This window comes from Microtus oregoni, unplaced genomic scaffold, assembly GCF_018167655.1.
Source record: "Microtus oregoni isolate MIOR12 unplaced genomic scaffold, Mior012 000006F_ref0000085, whole genome shotgun sequence".
In the NCBI taxonomy this organism is placed as follows: Eukaryota; Metazoa; Chordata; class Mammalia; order Rodentia; family Cricetidae; genus Microtus; species Microtus oregoni.
The window spans coordinates 32,076,864-32,096,480 of NW_024543065.1; the positions used below are offsets into that span (position 1 = coordinate 32,076,864).

Here is a 19,617-nt window from a genome sequence, read left to right on the forward strand (position 1 = left end):
CCAGTTGCCACACTAGCTAGCCATAGAAGCTTGCTGCTGGTGGTGCATACTTTTAACCCCAGCACTAGAGAGGAATATAAGGCAGGATGAGATAGGAACTCACTCTCTTTCAGTCTGAATATTTCATAGAGATAAGAGCTCTCTAGTGGCTTGGCTGTTTTGCTTTTCTAATCTTCAGCCCTGACTGTCTAAGAACCCACTTTGTAGATCAGACTGGCCTTGAATCCAGAGATCTGCCTACCTAATTGACTGAAAATTTCTAAGTAGCCTTGCTTCAAGACCTCTGATATATTGAATAAGTGAACACTACACCTGAGTTTTGTCTATTATGTACACACTAGCATATTTACATAGTTGGAAATGTGTTAACTTTTAGTATTTTCAAGACTGTTTACAGTCTTGACATGTTGGTAAGGCTGGGCAGCAGATACCTCTGTAATTTTTTGTAGGTTTTATTTTTCTTGATATTTCACTTCTAGATCATGAGAATACTTTGTTAGGAAGAAAAGAATTTGCTGTTGCAGTTAGGCCTTTTGCTTTATCATTGACTGTTGTCACTGAATTATCTGGGAATGACTTGTTTGTTAATTAGGCGTGATAAGGGCTTCTGGAAGGCTCACCTCTCCATGAGGGCTCAATAGGAAGGTGATGGAAGAGCTGTGAGGGGCCTCTGCTGTGAGGAGTACTTAGATCCCTTTCTTTACACTTGGTCCAGAACAGGGTTGAAGAAATCTTCTGATTACCTGTTACTTTCTTGCTTTTGTTTCTATTATGGTATGGAATTAATAGTTGATTGAGTTTTAGCTGTCATTCCCATTCATGTTTTAAGAGCTTTCATGAAAAAGATCAGCAAACAATAAAAAAGATTAGTGATTGATGACCTTTCAATCACTTTAATGCTATAGGAATTAGTAAAGGAATTTTTTTTGCATTCATATTCTTATCAATCATTTTTATCCTTCCTGTTAGAATGAGTAGTTTCCCCCTGTCTTTTTGTAGGCAACATTTACCTACAAGTGAATGCTTAAAACTTATCTCCTTTAATAGTTGCATAGCTGCTTGGCGCGGGTGCTGCACAGTGAATTTAGGTCCTCTGGAAGAGCAGCAAATGTTCCTAACCACTGAGCCATCTCTTCAGTCCACATTGAGAATATTAATTAATGTAATTTTGTTAATAAGGAAGGAAAATACGTACCCTGATAAAAAAGAAAATAGCTGGGATAAGCAGTTGCCACTACCTTCATCAATGTGTTTTATCAATGTCTTTTAGAACATACAAGGATATGGCAAGTACATAAGAAAGGAATGAATTTTTAATGTCTGTAGGTTATACGAGGATATGATAGGAACATTGACAATCTATAAGTCTTGCTTTTTTTCTTTGATTTCCTTGAAGTTTAACCACTTAAGAATATGTTAGTCTATGGATAAATAATTTTATCTGGTAAGCTCTACAGTATAAATGAAAATGCAGAAGCACTGAAAAAGTATATGGTTTAAGAACCATTTAAGAATCAAATAAGTGACTGTTCAGCACTAGTTGACTGGGGAGGATGAGTGCATTGGCATGCTCTTTTTTAACTTACATGACTGAGATGATATGTCCTGACCAAAAGTAGCTGAAGGGAGCAGTGGTTCGTTCAGCCTGCGAATCCAGGCTATCCTCATTACTTCAGGGAGGTCATAGCAGCAGGAGCCAGCGACATCAACTCACACTGTCTCTGCTGTCAAGAGCAGAGGGAAGTGCGCCAGTTCAGCTTGCTTGTTACTCAGCCAGCTTTCCTCAGTCTTCAATAGTTCAGGGCCCAGCCCATGAAATGGTGTCTTGAGTATTCAGGGTGAGTCTTCCTGAATGGACTAGCATTTCAGAAAGTCCATCACAGACATTTCCACAGACCAACGTGATAAAAACAGTCATTTGTCACTCTTTCTAGGTTATGGCAAGTTGACATTTACAAGTAAATAGCACATTCTATAATTAATGTAGTTTATGAAGATAAAACTAGGGAGTAATAATGAATTTATAGAAAAAAAGTGGAATTTTTACTTCCTGGAAAATAGGATAATTATTTTGATGATGGTCTTAGTTTTTTTTTAATTTTCTTTAAAGATTTATTTATTTATTATGTATACAGTATTCTGTCTGTGTATATGCCTGCAGGCCAGAAGAGGGCACTAGACCTCATTACAGATGGTTGCGAGCCACCATGTGGTTGCTGGAATTGAACTCAGGACCTTTGGAAGAGCAGGCAATGCTCTTTAACTGCTGAGCCATCTATCCAGCCCCTGGTCTTGGGTTTTAACCTCTGTTTTTATTGTGTGATAGAACATAAATTACCTTTCTGGAATTCAGAATATCTTACAGAAGTGGAGTTATTAAATGAATTGATAGGTCCTTAGTACAGTGTCTGGGCACATGTTAAAGTTATTCATATTATTATACCATTGTATTGTTTTAACTGTAATGCATATAAACAAATAGTATATTTTAATATCTTAGCTTTTGAGTTGTTAGGTTTGAGGTACATGTGAACCTTCTCTTTCCATATGGGCATTTTTCATGTATATATGTATGCCTGGTGTACTAAGAGGGCATCAGCTCCTTTGGACTGGGTTTGGATTTTGTTGTAGCTGCAATGTTGGTGCTGGGAATGGAACCTGGTTCTCTGGAAAAGCAGCCATTAGTCTTACCCGCTAAGCCATGTCTGTAGCCCCTGGACCTGTGTTTTCTCTGTACTTGCTTTCATCATTCCTCAATCTTCTGGGAGACTGAGTTTTTTGTCTATAAGTTCTATAATCAGTGGCTGTAACTGCTGTCTGTCTCACTCCTGCTTTAAGATCAAATGCAGCTCTTGGGGTAGAAATCTTGAACGGTGAAGCTTTGATCAAAGTGCCCACATAAGCCTTATCTTGAAAAACAGGACTCAGATGTGCATGCTTATGTATACTTATGCAGGCTCATGTGGAGGCCAGAGCAGGTGTCAGATAAAGCTATCTCTTACTGCTTTGTACCTTAGTTCTATGGGACAGAGTGTTTTCTTTTCTTTTCTTTTTTTTTTTTTGTTTTTTTTTGTTTTTTTGAGAGAGTTTCTCTGTAGCTTTGGTGCCTGTCCCGGAACTAGCTCTTGTAGACCAGGCTGGCCTCGAACTCCTAGAGATCCGCCTGCCTCTGCCTCCCGAGTGTTGGGATTAAAGGCGTGCGCCACCACTGCCCGGCGGGACTTACTTCATCCTTGGTTTATAGGTTATAGGCATGTATGGCCATAGCCTACTTTTATGTGGGTACTGGGGATTCAAACTCATTTCATCTTGATTACCCACTGAGCCATCTCCCGAGTCCTACTTTATCTAAATATAAAACATAGGAAATACCGTATTACAATCTTTTGTGTTTGCTGCTGAGAATTGAATCTAGGGCCTTGAATATACTAAGCCCATCTAAAGCAAAACAAAGCAGTCCCTCTTCCAATTGCATTCCTCCCTTGAGCCCCTCTTAAGACCGGGCCTTCTCATTTCCCCTTAAGTTATGTTTGCTTGCTTTCAAAAGCAATAACAACAAACTACAAGTGAGCTCCACTGTTTAGATTTAGAATTCGTGTTGGGATATAAGTAAATTCAGGCACTAATATATGACTACTCTATCTTTAAGTCTTTTACCAAAATCTTTTAAAGAAAACATGGCAGTTCATTAAATCATCTTTCTTTTAAACCAAGATCACCTGAAGAGGTGAAGTTCAAGTTTTAAGCATCTCTTCGGTGCATTTCTCCAAATAATAAGTTGCTATGACTGTTTTTCAGTTTTTAACACTTGTATATTAATTGTTTCTTTATGGATTTATAAATTTTCTTTAGGCAGTTTAATTTATATATGTTAAGTTTTTTTTTTTTTGCTGATGAGTCAAGTTGTAAACACTTTAATATATATACATATTTTTTTTGGAGTTTGTTTTCTTACAACTTATTCTGATCAGGGTTTCCCTCTCCTAGCTCCTCCCAGACCCTTCCCACCTCCCCACCCACCCGACTCCATATTCTTTCTTTTTAGAAAATAAGCAAAGCAATTGAAGAATGACAACAGAAATATGAGAAATATAGACATACGTATATCCACACAAGCAAAATCCATAAAAACACAGAATTGGAAACTGTAATATATAAGCAAAAACTCAGTAAGGCAAAAAATGTCCCCCAAAAGAAATGTGAGATTAAAAGTCTATCAAAATATCATGAGTTTTTTCTTTGTTGGCCATTTCCTACTAGGCATGGGGCCTTAAGTGCTTAATATCCCCAGTGAGACTTCTTTGGAGAACACTAAATTTTCTTTGGCAAGCAGTTGTCAATAGGAGATACCTTCTGGGCTAGGGATAGGAGTTTATTACATCCATTCGCCTTCTCATTGTTGGGACCACACAGACATCCAGTGTGCAGCACACATAGCCAGAGCTAAACAGGACCAAGTACCCAGTCTAAACAAAGCAATGCCAATGTGAAATGTGTATTAAAAGGTATGTAAAATCTCAGTGAGAACCTGAAATCTGACTAATACTAAATTTCATAAATGTAACATTGGAATTTAAGCAATTTTTTAAAGCCTTCAAGGTTTTTAAATTATTTCAAACATATAAATCTCTAGTCATTCATGTTATTATTCAATATATGGTCAAAATGTACTTATCTATAATATTTTCTCATTCCTAAAATACTTCTTTCTCAAAGGAATTAGAAATTAGAACCTTCCCCCACAAAAAAAGAAATTAAAGATAATATAGAAATCAAAATAAAAGAAATTGAACACAAAGGCATTAAAAATGATCTAGATTAGGAAAAAACAGAACTGGCAGGTTATCTAACAAATCTGTTTGTAAGCAACAGCACTGTGACATTACAAGGTGATGTAAGGGGGAACTACTGATCCATACAGAGAAAACTGTGAAACTGGGGCTCTCAGGTTCAAGCCCAACGATCTGAGCTCAGTGCCCAGGATCTACTGGGGACTAGAGATAAAGGACTCCACAGTCTTCTCTTCCACATACATGTACATCCACAGCACATGATACAACACACCACACAGACACACACATACACAGTGAATGACTAACTTCAAGAGTGTTGACTACTCAATCCAATGAGATGCCTTTATTAAACCCTCCCCTTAGAGTTCGGGAAAAGATGTAAAAAGACTGTAAGCGCCAAGGTGATGGAAAACACCAAGGAAACAGAGTCTTCCTGACACAATAGGACTGATGCACATATAAACTCATAGACTGGCAGCATTACAGGGGCCTGCACCTCCTGAGAGTTGAGGTTATAGGCATGTACCACTCTGCCCAGTTAGCTTTTTAAATTCTTTTTTGTGATTGTCTATATTTTTTCTGAGTTTTGCTTTGATTTGCTTTTTATCCCCAGGTTAGATGTTTGCTTTAACTGTATTTTAAATATTGTCTGTCCATTCATATTTAATGGTGAGACACTAAGGGACATTGTATGAGGAATGAATTTATTAGTGCCTGGTTTAGCTGTATACCAAGGTGTCTAGTGACACTGTCCATATTTTTTTTTTTTTTTTTGGTGAGTGCTGTCCAGCACATGATGGAATGTTTTTCTATGTTCCTGATTGCTCACTAGCTAACCAGTAGCACCCTCTCTTCCTAATCGTGAAAATCACTGTATTTCCTGGCATTGTGAAATGCTCTCAGAGGAGAACTGACTGACTTGCTCAGTGTGCTCTTGTCCTCTTCTTTCTCTTGTATGGGTGTACACTGTGATTTTGTTATTGACATAGGACTAGGGTTTAGAGCACCAACATCTGTGGTCAATCTAGAAGTAATATTGAAAATTTTTAATTCCAAAGGTGTTTTCTTTTTAATGTTTTTATATGCTTTCTTCATTTTGTTTTTCCAGGAGAAACTCAAATGAGGACCATAGGAATAAAACTAGAAAACATTATTTTTGAGGTTTTTCAGGTGGGCTTTGTTCTGTCCTGAATCTCAGATGTGTATTTTTATGATTTTATGTGAACTCACTTTCTCTTGGTAGAAGTCAGATGACTAGAAGGGAGAGGGTACATATGATTGAGTTTCAGAGAATTTGAGCCAGCCTGGACTTTTGTCGATTGGAAAAGGGCTTCTTAGCTTTTAACATGTTGTACAACAGTTATACTCTGGCTTTGGGAGAATTACAGCTCTGTGTGCATTTCCCCGCAAGAAGTAAAATGTTTAGTTTTAAAATTTAGATATTTAAAGGTGTCTTGTTTGCTAGCCTTATATATAGTTTTGCAACCTTAAATAATTACAAATAATTATTCCTTGGTTTCACTAGTCACATTTTGAGTCACATGAGTAGTCATGTGACTGTTGACTGTCCTCTGATCGAGGGCCCCCAGGCAGGCACACTTTGTATCACATCGACAGTTCCACGTAGACTGTGGAGTACCTGAGTGTCATTGAGCTTTTTATAGTTGGACTTATTCACCATCATACATCATGAGTCTGTACACTCATTTTCTTTTTAAAGCTTCAAACTGTGGGAAGAATTCTCCTTATGTGGATTAAAGTTCTAATAATTGTGTCTTTTGTTTGACTTCTGTGGGTTTACTTTTAACCTTTTTCCTCCCAGACAGTGCAGTGCTTGCTAGACAGTGGTGCTGATATTAACAGGCCGAATGTATCAGGAGCCACTCCATTGTACTTTGCTTGCAGGTACGATATTTTGTATTTTCAGACATGCTTCCCTTAATGAATGTTGTGTTTCAACTATATATTTGTGTATGTTTTCTCAAACTCTTGTTTTCCTACAAATGCTTTGCTTTTATTTAGTATGATAAATATTCTGTTACTTAATTGCAGGAGAGAAAGCATTTTCTATTTATATAATTATTGCTATTTTGAGATACAGTCTTACTCTGTAGGCCGGGGTTTAGAACTCACAATGTAGCTCATGGCTGGCCTCCAACTTTAGGTTCTCTTCCCCCAGCTTCTGTAATGCTGAGATTATAAATTTGAGCCATTTTGATCAGCATTTCAGTTAATTGCCAGTGCTTTTATTTAATCAGTGGGGCTGTTTTATTTACTTGAATACTTCAGTTTTAGGACAGAATAGTAATCCAGTGAATTCCATATCTTATTAAGTACCTAGGTTTGATCCTTTGGGAAAAACTGTTGAATATGATTGGTATATGTTATGTATTCTGTTTTTTTCGCTACTGTCTTGATTATTTTTCTTGACTTGGTCATTTGTTTTTTCTTAAAGGACTTTTAGAGGACTTGCCTAGCATGCACAAGGCTGTTCTTTCATCCCAGGTATCAGGGCAATGAAAAAGCCAACCAAGACATCAACAACACAAAACAAATGCTGAAGAGTAATATAGTAATTATATACACACACTTGTTCCATACACATATCCCTGTTTATATTTGTAATCTGTCACACAAAAGTAGTTTGCAGTTAGTAGCAGTGCAGAAAACTACTGTAATGGTTCTTTTTGCTCTATAGTCCTATGGTTGTCCCTTGGTATCCTTGGGGATCGGTTCTAGAACGACCTTCTCCCTGATGGATAGCCAAATATAATATAAATTCCCCGATGTAAAATCCCAAAGTATTTATATATAATCATCCTGCAGCTTAATTATCTCTGTATTACTTACATCTACTATAAACACTGTGCAGATAGTGTACCGTGTTGTTTGAGTAGTGATAAGCAATGAAGTATGTACATATTCAGTACAGAGATAAAGTATGTGCATATTTAGTACAGGTACAACAGTTGTATGCCTGACCGTGTTTTCAGTCTGTCAATATGGAACCCATAGGTGTGGATGGCTGATTATATGTTAATTGTAATAATCATTCATTTAGATTTTTATAGCGACTCTAAAAATTTCGTATCCTATTCTTTTATATCATTCATTTAAAAATTATTTTTATTTTGTGTGTATGGATGTTTTGCCTGCATGTACACAACATGCATGCCTGTTGTCTGTGTAGCCTAGAAAAGGGTGTCTGATCTCCTTGAACTGGAGTCACAGATGGTTGCTAGCTGCTACAGGGATGCTGTGAATTGAACCTGCATCCTTTGCAAGAGCAGCAAGCATGCTTATGTGCTGAACCATCTCTTTATCACCATTTTACTACAAGTTTATTTTTAACAGAAAGATGTGCCTTTTCTTGTTTCAATTGGTGTCTCTGATATTATCTTGATCAGACTGATACAGATCATCTATTCATTTTGATTTTATCAATTTTAATTATGTGTGTGTCCATTGTGGGTACATATATGTATTATAGGTGCCTGTGGAGGCCAGAAGAGGGTTTCAGATAGAAACTGAAACTGGAGTTTGAGTTAGAGGCGATTGTCACTGACCTGCTCTCCTGGAAACTGCACTCAGGTCCTCTGTAGGAGCAGTGCATACTTGTGACTGCTGAGCTTCTCTTCATCCCTCTTTATTTGGGGCAGTTTACAAAGCACTGTAGTGATTCTTTCATATATTTTTTTAAATTGTAGTCATATCATTTCTCTCCTTCCCGTTCCTCACTCCACTCTCTCCCATGCACCCTACTTGTCCTCTCTCAAAATTAATGGCTTATTTTTTGATTGTTGTTATACACATATACACAGACACACACACACACACACACTCTCTCTCTCTCTCTCTCTCTCTCTCTCTCTCTCTCTCTCTCACTCTCTCTTTCCCCTAAGTATGTAAGAATGACCTGTATGTGTATGATTTTTTTATTTAAATTATGTGAATTGTAAAACTTAGTGAAGCTGTTAAATTCAAGGGGCTTCTACATACAAGAGCTTTTTGGGTTTTGTTTTCTAGTTCACATCCGAGTTCAGTAGTCTCTTATTCTTATGATTTAACTGATTGACTGATAGCTAATTCCATGATGATATGAATTTATGAAAGATACTAGCTTGAGTTTCTGGAATAATGTTATGCCATTTAATATAAATTAAAATTTTTGAACATTTTGTTTGTTATTTTTATGTGTATGGGTGTTTTGACTGTATGCATGTCTGACTGTATACCATGTACATGCATGGCCAGAAGAGTGTGTTAGATCCTCTGGAACTGGAGTTTCAGACTGTTGTGACACATTGTTGTGGCTGCTAGAAATTGAACCTGGTTCCTCAGGAATAGCAACCAGTGCTTTTAACTGCTGAGTCATTTCTCCAGCACATTTTCTTAAAAATTTTCCCATATTTTATCTTGAATGTTTATTTTTTGACTAGACATTCCTTTGAAGCTCCCAATTTAATTGTTCACAGGCTAATTACATTATTATAAAATCATCAGATGTCCAGCATATAGTATCTTATTTTTTTCTTCATGTCTTTCTTGTGCCCCTTATTCTCCGACTTATTCAGCCCAGAAATTGGGTCATTATTTCTTAGTACTCTCCGACTCTGAACTTGGAACCTATTCTTAACAGCAAGCTCTTTAAAGTCTGCCTTCAAAGCATGTTTTGCATCTCTAGACTCTCGTTAAGCTACTTTCCTGTTGTTACTGAGGAGTCTACCTAGTCTCCTTGACTCCACTTTTACTTCCCTTTAGTAATGTCTTTCTCAGCAAAGCGACCTTGTGGGAGAAAGAAGAGTAAGTTCTTGCCACCTTAGAACTTCTCAGTGCTTCTTTGTTGCATTTCAGAGAAAACCTGCATTCTTTAGGCCCGTGAGACTTAACTCGGCTCTGCCCACTGTGCTTTGGCCATGCTGGTTCTCTTCGGGTTCTCTGAGTGCAAGTGTCCACTGTGTTTTTCTGCATGATGTTTTCCTGTTGTCTTTTGCTAGACATTTTGTGTGGCTTCTTCCTTCATGCTACTGCTTTAGCTGTTACTTGATTCCCCCTTTAGCCTGCCTTTTTGTTTGAGTTAGAAGTGTGATCCAAGCTGGGCTCAACCTTGTGATCCTTTTGTCTGCCTCCCTTGTGCTTGCTTAGACTATAGACATGTATTGCCAAACCTGGTATCTTATTGTGCTTTTTGTTGCTGTGATAAAACACTGACCAAAAGCAATTTGGGAAAGAAAGGGTTTATTTGGCTTACATATGCTGGGTCACAAGTACATTGAGGAAAGCCAAAGCAAGAATTCAAGACAGGAATCTGGAGATTGACGCAGAGAATGTGGAAGAGCATTGCTTACTGGCTTGCTCTTCATGGCTTGCTCAGCCTGCTTTCATATGCCACCTAGGTGAACTGTAGTACAGTTCAGCCTCTCGTATCAATTATTATTTTAAGAAGATGCCCTATAGACTTTCCTACAGCATATTTGATGGAGGCATTTTTCTTGGGGTTCCTCGTCTCCAAGAATTCTAATTTGTGTCAAGTTGACCAAAAAAAAAAAAAAAAAAAATTCCAGGATACCTGACTTTAACTTGCTTTTTAGAAGCATAGTTATGGCTGATTTAAATAGATCCCAAATGATTGCCTGTTACAATCTCATAGTATTGCTTTCATAGCATTTTGTAATTTATGCCTATTTATTTACTGTTTGTAGTCTATCTCAACTTTAGTGAAAGCAAAAAGAGTATTTCTTTTTACCTCTTTCTGTTTGATGCTTGTACAGTATTTTGTGCTTAGATGTTTAGTGGGTGCTTGTGAGTGAATCCCTCTGGTTACATACAAAATGATGAATTTAAAATAGTTAATACAATTTTATATTATTATGTGGAACTGGAATATTCGTATAGCTAGTCTGAATATAAGAACATTGTTAAAAGATTGCTTTAAAAGTATTTATTCTTTTACTGTATTTATATCAAAGATTATTTCTAAAACTCAGTTGTGTGTGGTACTAGGAATTGAACCCAGGCACCTTTTGCCATGCCAACCCATTCTTAATTTTTATTTTAAAGACAGGGTGTTCTTGTAATTGAGGCTGGTTTGGGACTCACTAAACATGGCCAGGTCTGACCTGGAACTCATGAGAGTCCTTCCACCTCAGCCAAATGCTTGGCATTATGGGCATGAACCAAGATGGCTATTAAGTTTTCATTTAGCAAGCATTGGATCTCTTTGAAAAAAGATAAGACATGAAATGAAAAAGGAATTTGTCATTGTAGGAGAATGATACATGAGGCACCAAACTGTATGGTGGCACCTGACTGTGTGTGAGCTACTGTCAGAGGAGAATGTTAAGCATTTAATAAACTCAAGTGATTCTCCTTTCTCTGCTTCTCAAAAAGTCCTAGGGTTATAGGTCTGCATGCCTGGCTGTTTACATAGGTGCTGGGGATTTGAAATCAGTTCCTCATGCTTGCCCAACATGCACTCCTAACTCACTGAGCTGTCTCAGCAGCCGTGAAGGTATGCTTTTAATTGTATTGTGGTTTCTACATTCTCAGGTATTTTCTCTATTTACAGATAACTTTTATTAGGAAAGTTAAGGTAAATTGGAGTATATATAGATAAATAAGGTAGTAAGCTATTGATGGCGTTTTAGAGATCTTTAGAGTTACAAAGGTATAAGCTTCAGAGCATAGAGTGTAACTCCTGTCAACAATTCTTTTTAGTTAGAGAACTCAGAATCAGAATAGTATTTAAAATAACCTTTAAATTTAAATCTAAAAGCTTATGGAATAGTAAACTCTAGTTTCTGTTCATAAGCATTCCCATTATTATACACTCTGGTGGGCATTCTTAGACATTAAGATTGAAAGAGCCCAAAGGTAGAAAGCTGAAGGATTTTGAAAAACAATTGTATTTTCATAAACTACACTGTCATATCCTTGTAAAGAGTATTGTCCCAATCAGTATAAAAATGAGTCTGTCTATGGAGAGAGTGAGAGTACATTAGTTTTCTTTAATGGTGTGGCCCCTGCTTGGTTGACGACTCTGTACTGGACACCCACACCCAGAGGAAATGGGTGACCCATGTCAAAGTCAGTGGGTTATTGACAATTAGAAAAGAAAAGGGCAGGAAATTGCAAGGAAAGCTCTGGAAAGATTTAGGAGGAGGATAAGTATGAAATTATCAGAATTAATAAAAATATTATGTATTTATAAAAGTAGCCATAATTTTTATAAAGAATAATTGCCTATTCAATAAGCTTCCCTAGTTATTTGGATTAAAAATTCTTTGTGGCCCCAAATAATGCCAAAATATAGTCAACTGTTCAAAACATCAGCTTCTAGGATAGAGGGGTGGGTGGGTAACTCAAAATACAGTGTAGTTTCCCCACTGAGGATTGTACTCCATTTGTATCTTAGCTATAAGGCATTACATATCATGTGTGTTTCTGTGTATTTTAGTGTATATAATTATAAAGCTGGGTGGATATAGTTTTTAAGTTGACTATTGAAAACAGTTGACAATTAAAACAAAATCTTAGCTGAGCATGATGGTGCTGGCTTTTAGTTTTGGCAACCAGGAGGCAGAGTCAGGCGGAATTTCAAGGCTATCCTGGTCTACAAAGCATGTTTCAGTCCATGGAGGGTACAATGTGAGACCTTGTGACACTCTTCACAACTCTGTGACTCTGTAGGTTAGTTGTAAACTGCTGCAGTTTTAATAAGTGGTGTTGGGCACTAATTGTGCTCTTCACACTTTGTATGCTGTAAACAACTGAGTCTTGTTTTTAATCTAGTTTTGAAATGGACTGTCCCTTCATTGGAGGTGTGAGCTTCAGGTAGTTTCAGAGAGCCAGCTTTCTCGAAATGTTGTACTGGCATTTTGTTTTCTTTGTGCTAAATATTCTTTTTTTTAATTTATTTTCATAATTTTCTTTGCAAAAAGATGTAAAAAGTGTATTTTGCCTGCATGTGTGTCTTAATATCGTGTGAGTGCCTGGCGCTCACATGGTTCAGAAGAGGGCATCAGATTCTCTGGAACTCGAGTAACAGATAGCTGTGTACTACCCTTTGGGTCTTGGGAACCAAACCTTGGTCTTTTACAAGAGTAGCAAATACTCTTAACTGCTGAGCCATCTCTGCAGCTCCAGGAATTATTATACTTTTAATTTTATGTGTGTGTGTGTATGTCTGTCTGTCTGTCTCTCTCTGTGTATCATCTGAGTGCTAGTACCCACAGGTGCCATAGGCATTGGATAACCCTAGTGTTGGAGTTCCAGGCATTTGTGAACCATCTGATATGGGTGTGCTGGGCGTTGAGCTCAGATACTCTTAACCACTAAGCTGTCTTTCCAGCCCTCATGCTAATAATTGGTTTTGCTGTATGCGACAAAAAATGTTTATGTGGAGGCTTTATGAAATAAACAGATGGATGTATCTACTATTTAACTGTTGGTCTTGAGCAATTGCATTTACTCTTGAAACATTGGGTGAACCTTTTCAAAAGAGACTTTAGACAGATTAGATTAAGCACAGTTGATTTGCACAGAGAGCAAGCACTTCATAAACTGGATAGTACTCAAACCAGAAGTGGTTCAGAGAGCTCTGTGCTAGCAGTGTCTGAACAGTGAGCTCTTGGGCTAAATGTAAATGATGGCCTGAGTGGTGGCAGCAGTGCTTCGGGCTTATTTGAGCATGATTTGATGGATTGGCTGCCTATGATTGGCTGAAACTTAATCTGTGAACATAGGAGTAAAACCCTTAGTTTGTCCCACTCACCACATGGATGAGGAGTTTCCTCCTTACCAGGGAGCCAACACTTGATTATGCAGTGGCCATCAGTTGAACGTCTTCTAAGTCGTTTTTACACCATCTACTGAGTAACAGTGCCTGTTCCTACAAGTTGTGGGCTCGGTTCTAGTTGAATCTCTGCACTTTAGGTACTAGGAGCAAGTCTCATCCTCTGCAGTTTCTGAACGACTGCCAGCTGGGCTTCCTTGGACTCCCTCCTTGGGTCTGACTAATTTGCTAGAGTGGCTCATAGAACTCAGGGAAATACTATGCCATCATTATTAGATTAGGAAGGGTATTTAAGAGTTACAAGTAAGCACCAGACACAGAGACCCGTTGGGCAAGGTCTAGAAGGCTCTCAAATGTAGGCGCTTTTTGTCTTGAAGAATTGAGATGCATTGTCCTGGGGAGCTGGGACGTCTTAGTCACAGTACTTCGAGGCTGGCTCTTCTCAGCTAACCAGAAGTTCTCCAAGACCCAGTTTTGTTTTTTAACTTCATTTTGTTAGCATGATTGAAATGTGGACAATTGTTCAGAATTGTTATTGGGCCAAAAGGGGTGTGACTTAATATATTAGGACAGAGTGTCAAACCCAGCAGGGTGTTTCTGTTCAGAGTCTTCATGGCCTTTTGGGCAGCATTCCTTTCTCTTAGGTAACAGGCAGAGCACCTTCTGAAAAGGGGATCCTCTCTTGGATCCTTACACAGGTAGAGCAAAAACATGTCAGAGAAGTTTCTGTGAGTCACTTAGGGAAGTTTGCTTGAGCGAAACAAGGAATATTGAGGAGGGGCAGGAAAGTACTAGAGAGGTTTTGGTCTCAACATTCTAACAAAAATTGCCTCTGAGTTGATTGTTCCAAAGCTACTTCAAGAATCAAGGCCAGAAAACCTAGTACACTAACCTTACTTTTCTACTTATTTAAGATATAACAAGGAATTATATAAGAACTAGGAAGCGTGGATGAGCACAAATACACACACACACACACACACACACACACACACACACTCTGTCACATCTGAGTATTTGTTATGAGTAGCACACTCTTATTTGCTTATTTATCATTAGGTTGCAGTTCGTTGCCCAGGAGCTCAAGTACAGGGACAGCTTTCAGGCTAATGCTGTCACAGTTACATCCCTGGAGACCGAGGACTAGATAATATTTATCACCTGAGGTATTCTAGGAAGTTGTGTTAGGTTTCTCCTTGTTATTCCCTATCATTCATTCTTTAGTGCTTATTTATCGAGTGTATGAAATACTAAGTTAAAGCTTACAGTATAATTTATAGAATGTGATGTGTACATGCTATAAGCCGACTACCATCTTGGTACTATTGAACAAGCCTACTATTTAGATATTGACGGTTCAGGGGCTGGAGAGATGGTAGAGCAATTAAGAGCACTTGTTCTTGCAGAGGACCAGTGTTCATTTCTCAGCACTCAACCTGGGGACAGATAGCCATCTGTAGCTCCAGTTCCAAGGATCTGACTTCCTCTTGCCTCTGAGGGCACAAGACACATACATAGTGCAAATATATCCATGCAGGGGAAATATACATATAAAATAAATAAATGTAAAAATTAAAAGTTGTCAACTGGAAAGATTGAACACGTGGACATTAAGCAATTGTGAGAGTTCTTGAAATTGGATAGTTTTTTTTTTATAAAACTCAGATTATTCTACAGGTGCCACTCTCTTCTGACATGTATTAAGTTTATCTAGGTTACTTTTTAGTTTTATTTTTGGGCATGGCAAGGAGCAGCCTAGCATAGGACAGTATGAATTAACCACTGTTATAATAGCTGTCTGATATTTTGGCTGGCACCACCAGCTTAATAACCCTGGTGCCTGATGAAGAAAGACTTCTGAGCCTTTTGCTTGAGGCTTGTTATATCACAGCTGGGAAACTGAGACAGAATTGCCCTGAGTTTGGGGCCAGCCTGGACTACAGAGTGAGAGACTACTTTTGTTAAACATTAATAATAAGACTAATTACTATTATTTTCAAAGGACTGATCTACTGTTGTTGTTTTTTTTTCTGGTATAATGTGGATACTATTATTTAAAAACTATTTTTTATGTATGTTGGTGTTTTGCCTGAATGTATGGCTATATCAGTTATGGTTCCCTCTTGAGGAAGAGGCCTGGTCAGTCATCCTCATCAGTTTAGACCACGAGACTCAATATAGAAAAGTTCAACGGAACCGCCATATATGGGCTGACAATGCATGCTTTAGCATTGCCAGGGCATAAATTTCAGTTTTCAAATTTTTCCTCTGGAAGAGTAGCCTACTGCTGAGCCATCTCTCCAGCTCCCTAGATATTATTCTTATGTTAGTTCTGGTCATTTGGTGCACATAGCAAGGAAGGTAGTTACTATTGCCATAAGTTATCAACAGAATGATTAAACCTATTATAATTGTTTTTTTTTGTGGCACTAGATTTGTAGCAGACAGTTTGAATGTTTAATTCAAATTGGTTATAATTTTTTTTTTTACTGTACCATTCATTTGAAATACAATGAGCTTGTTTTAGATTTGTTCCCATTTCTGGAAAATCTGTGTAGTCTTTATTGCTGTGAAGTGATGTGCCTCTAGAGGATACTAGGGATCTAATTTATGGAGAAAAGTTAGATTAAAAATTTAGATTTTTAATTTGGTTCTATTTCTATACAGTCATGGTCAGAGAGATACTGCACAGATTCTTCTGTTACGAGGAGCCAAATATTTACCAGATAAAAATGGAGTAACCCCTCTAGATTTATGTGTACAGGTATGTTTTTAATATACTGAGAAAATTTATCATAGAAATTATAAATTATTAAATTATGTTTTACATAAATGAGAGTACAAATGTTTAGCCTGCAAAAACTATATTATTAAAAAGTCTCTTTGTTTTTAAACCTGAATAATCATTACTCTTGTTTTTAGGGTGGATATGGAGAGACTTGTGAAGTATTAATTCAGTATCACCCGAGGCTTTTCCAGACTATTGTTCAAATGACACAGAATGAAGACCTTCGGGAAAACATGGTAGCATAAGCTTGCTAATAGGTTGTAAATGAATAATAATAATTCTGTTGTCATGATTGTTTTAGTAATTTGAGTTTGTTGTATATTATGAAGCTATGAATTATAGTTAGCCCTTGGTATATGGGGATTCTGCAGCCCCAAATCAACCAATTGTTGATTAAAAATACTATAATTAAACATGGACACACCTTTTGTCATTATTCCCTAAAGAATATAGTATAACTATTTACATAGCACTTACATTTTATTAGGCAGGATAAGTTATGTGAAGCTGATTTTAAGTTTATAAGAGAATATGCATTGAATAGATTCACTTGCTCTGGCTTCTTACATAGAGTCCTTGAGCATCTACAGGTTTTGGGTACTAGGGACAAATTGGAATTGGGTACCAGGAATATTGAGGTGTAACTGTATATAATACTGTATCTTGTCTGATATTTGCCCCTCTGAATCATCTGGCTGTCTCTTTGGTCTCTTCCTCATGGATAGAGGAAAGAAATGTAGTGTCTGGTGACCACTGTTCATTGAGCTCCTTTTCCTGTTGTTTTGTGGTCCCAGGGCGTGAACCCAGGGCCCAACTTCATTGTCCTGCTGAGCTACATCCCCAGCCCCAAGCTCAGTATTTTCAGTAGGAATAGTCTTAGAAAAGTTGGAGAGTTGGAAACCTTCATAAACATTAGAAGTTTAGAATTAAATTTCCACATACATACTTTATTTCCTATGTGTATGTATCTCTTTACCTGGATAATTTTGAAGATATTGTCATCTTTTTCTATATTGACTCTTAAGTTTATGTAAAGCAAAATAACTGTAAAGTTCTTGACTTTAGTTAGCTGGCTTCAAGGCATTTATAAAACTAATATGTGTGTACATTTTGATAGAATTTAATGGATCACTTACTGTGTAATCACCTTTTTTTTTAAATTGATATAAAACCAGTTACGGCAAGTTCTGGAGCATTTGTCTCAGCAGAGTGAAAGCCAGTACCTAAAGATTCTGACAAGCCTTGCTGAAGTGGCTACAACAAATGGTCATAAACTGCTTAGGTGAGCATTTCCGTAAATCAGTACTTAGTAGTGTCTGTCTGTTTCATCTCCTGAATAATTAGATACTGTCTGTCATTGGTGAGGTGTTAAAAATTTTTGCTGACTTACTGTATTAGTTTACTTTTCTAAACTATGATAAAACATCATGTCTTTGGCAACTCAGAGAGGGCTTATTTGGCTTAAGGTTACAGAGTTCATCATGGCAGGAAAGCATGGCAGCCAGCAGCAGATGAGGGCTCACCTCTTGACTGGAAAGCAGGAAGCAGAGGGCAGGCTCTAAATGGTGCACACCCTTAGACTCTCAGATCCCCCTCCAGGGCAGTAACATAACCTCCTCCAACAAGACCACACCTCCTGAGCTTCTCCGAATGTCTCCAATGTCAGACCAAGCATTCCAACACTGAGACTAGGGGGACACCTCATTCATACCACACACATTGACTGGTTTTTGTTTTGTTTAAAAAGTCTGCCTAACTATTCAGCCCTTAGTAGTCAAGAGACTTTTTAAACCTAGAGCATGTTAATGTGAATTTTGGCATATGTGTATGGAATTTAATCCCTATTTTGGGTGTGGTCATACTTCCTTTTGGTCCAGGCAGTTGGGAGCTGGAAATTGGAGGACCAGGAATTCAAGGTAATCCTCAGCTGCATAGTTTGTGACCAGTTTGGGCTACATGAGAAAATAGTTCAGGAAAGTGAATCTCTGACTTATAAAATTGGGTACATCCACTGTTTAACCTTTCAGTATTCCTTCATGATTCATTATCAAGTTTTTTTTTTCCCCCTGTGCTTTCCTTCTCCCTAGTTCAGGTCTTTATTCTTCTTGGAAGATAATATGGTTTTAATAACTCATTGCTTATTGGGAGCTACTGAGTACCACCCTCACCACTCTCTCAGGGTTCAGAATTGGACTTCTACTACAAGCAAAAACTGGCTTGGGAACAGGGTCTGAGGGGTAGAACAAACTGACTGACTTAGGCACGTTTTGCCTGCAAGTTTCCAGGGGGAAGATAAAAGAAGGGAAAAGAAGAAGCATAAGGGTAAGGGCAAAGAAAGCATCATAAGGCAGAAGGGCAAGGCATCAGGCATAAGGGTAAAAAGGGCAAAGCATAAGGTTAAGGGATAGGGCAGTCAGAAGGGTAAGGGATAGGGCAGTCAGAAGGGTAAGGGATAGGGCGGTCAGAAGGGTAAGGGATAGGGCAATCATAAGGGCTAAAAGAGGGCATAAGGACATTAGGCATAAAGGGGTAAGAAAGGTAAAGGTAAGAGGTGATCTCCATAAAACTTTCAGTTTATATAGGCATACAGACAAGTTAGCAATCCCACAGGTGGTAACAATAGTATCAAACATGCATTTTCACAGAGTCACAAGAAACTGGTGAAGGTGGCAAGTAGGCACCTTATGTCCCAGAGGGGGCGTGGATGTGAATTCCCCCTGCGGTTGGGAACATATTGTTGGTAGCTATACTAACTTGTGGGCTTGATTTGCTTTATCATCTAGCTGGTTGAGATAAAAGGAATCTCTTCTAGGGACCCTAGTTTTAACTCCAGCAGGGTACCCAGGTGAGAATTTTTCTCTCTGAAGCTAGTTTTAGCTACTCAGGCCATTTCCCTGTATAAACAGTTTATTTCCTGGGCTATGATCTTATGTTAGTTGAAACCAAGTTGAAAGGTAAATACAGATTTATTAGTAGCCTGTTAAGTCAGAGCAGAAGACCAGTACATTATACCTTTGTGAGTCTGCTGTTAGAGCACACGTTACCTCCTGTATGAGGCTTCTTTCTTTCAGTGACTTCTGTCAATAAAGAAAGTTTGTGAGGGACTGTTTTTATGTAGATTTTGGCTATGAGAATGAGGACTTGACTGAATCCTTTTCACACCATGGCTTCATGGTGTGGGGGGAGGTATCCAGTTGCCCTACAGGAAAAGTCGATTTATACACTGTTGGGGTATTATAGAA

General features: G+C 38.0%; 1 protein-coding gene across 1 annotated transcript in view; it reads left to right on the forward strand.

The window, feature by feature from the left end:
* The window catches only part of Hace1 (HECT domain and ankyrin repeat containing E3 ubiquitin protein ligase 1), a 110,531-nt gene that overhangs the window by 30,772 nt on the left and 60,142 nt on the right, over positions 1-19,617 (forward strand). The window contains exons 7-10 of the mRNA XM_041653656.1: positions 6,616-6,698; positions 16,255-16,351; positions 16,510-16,611; positions 17,551-17,657. Coding sequence (XP_041509590.1) covers positions 6,616-6,698; positions 16,255-16,351; positions 16,510-16,611; positions 17,551-17,657 — 389 coding nt within the window. The remainder of the gene's footprint in view (positions 1-6,615; positions 6,699-16,254; positions 16,352-16,509; positions 16,612-17,550; positions 17,658-19,617) is intronic.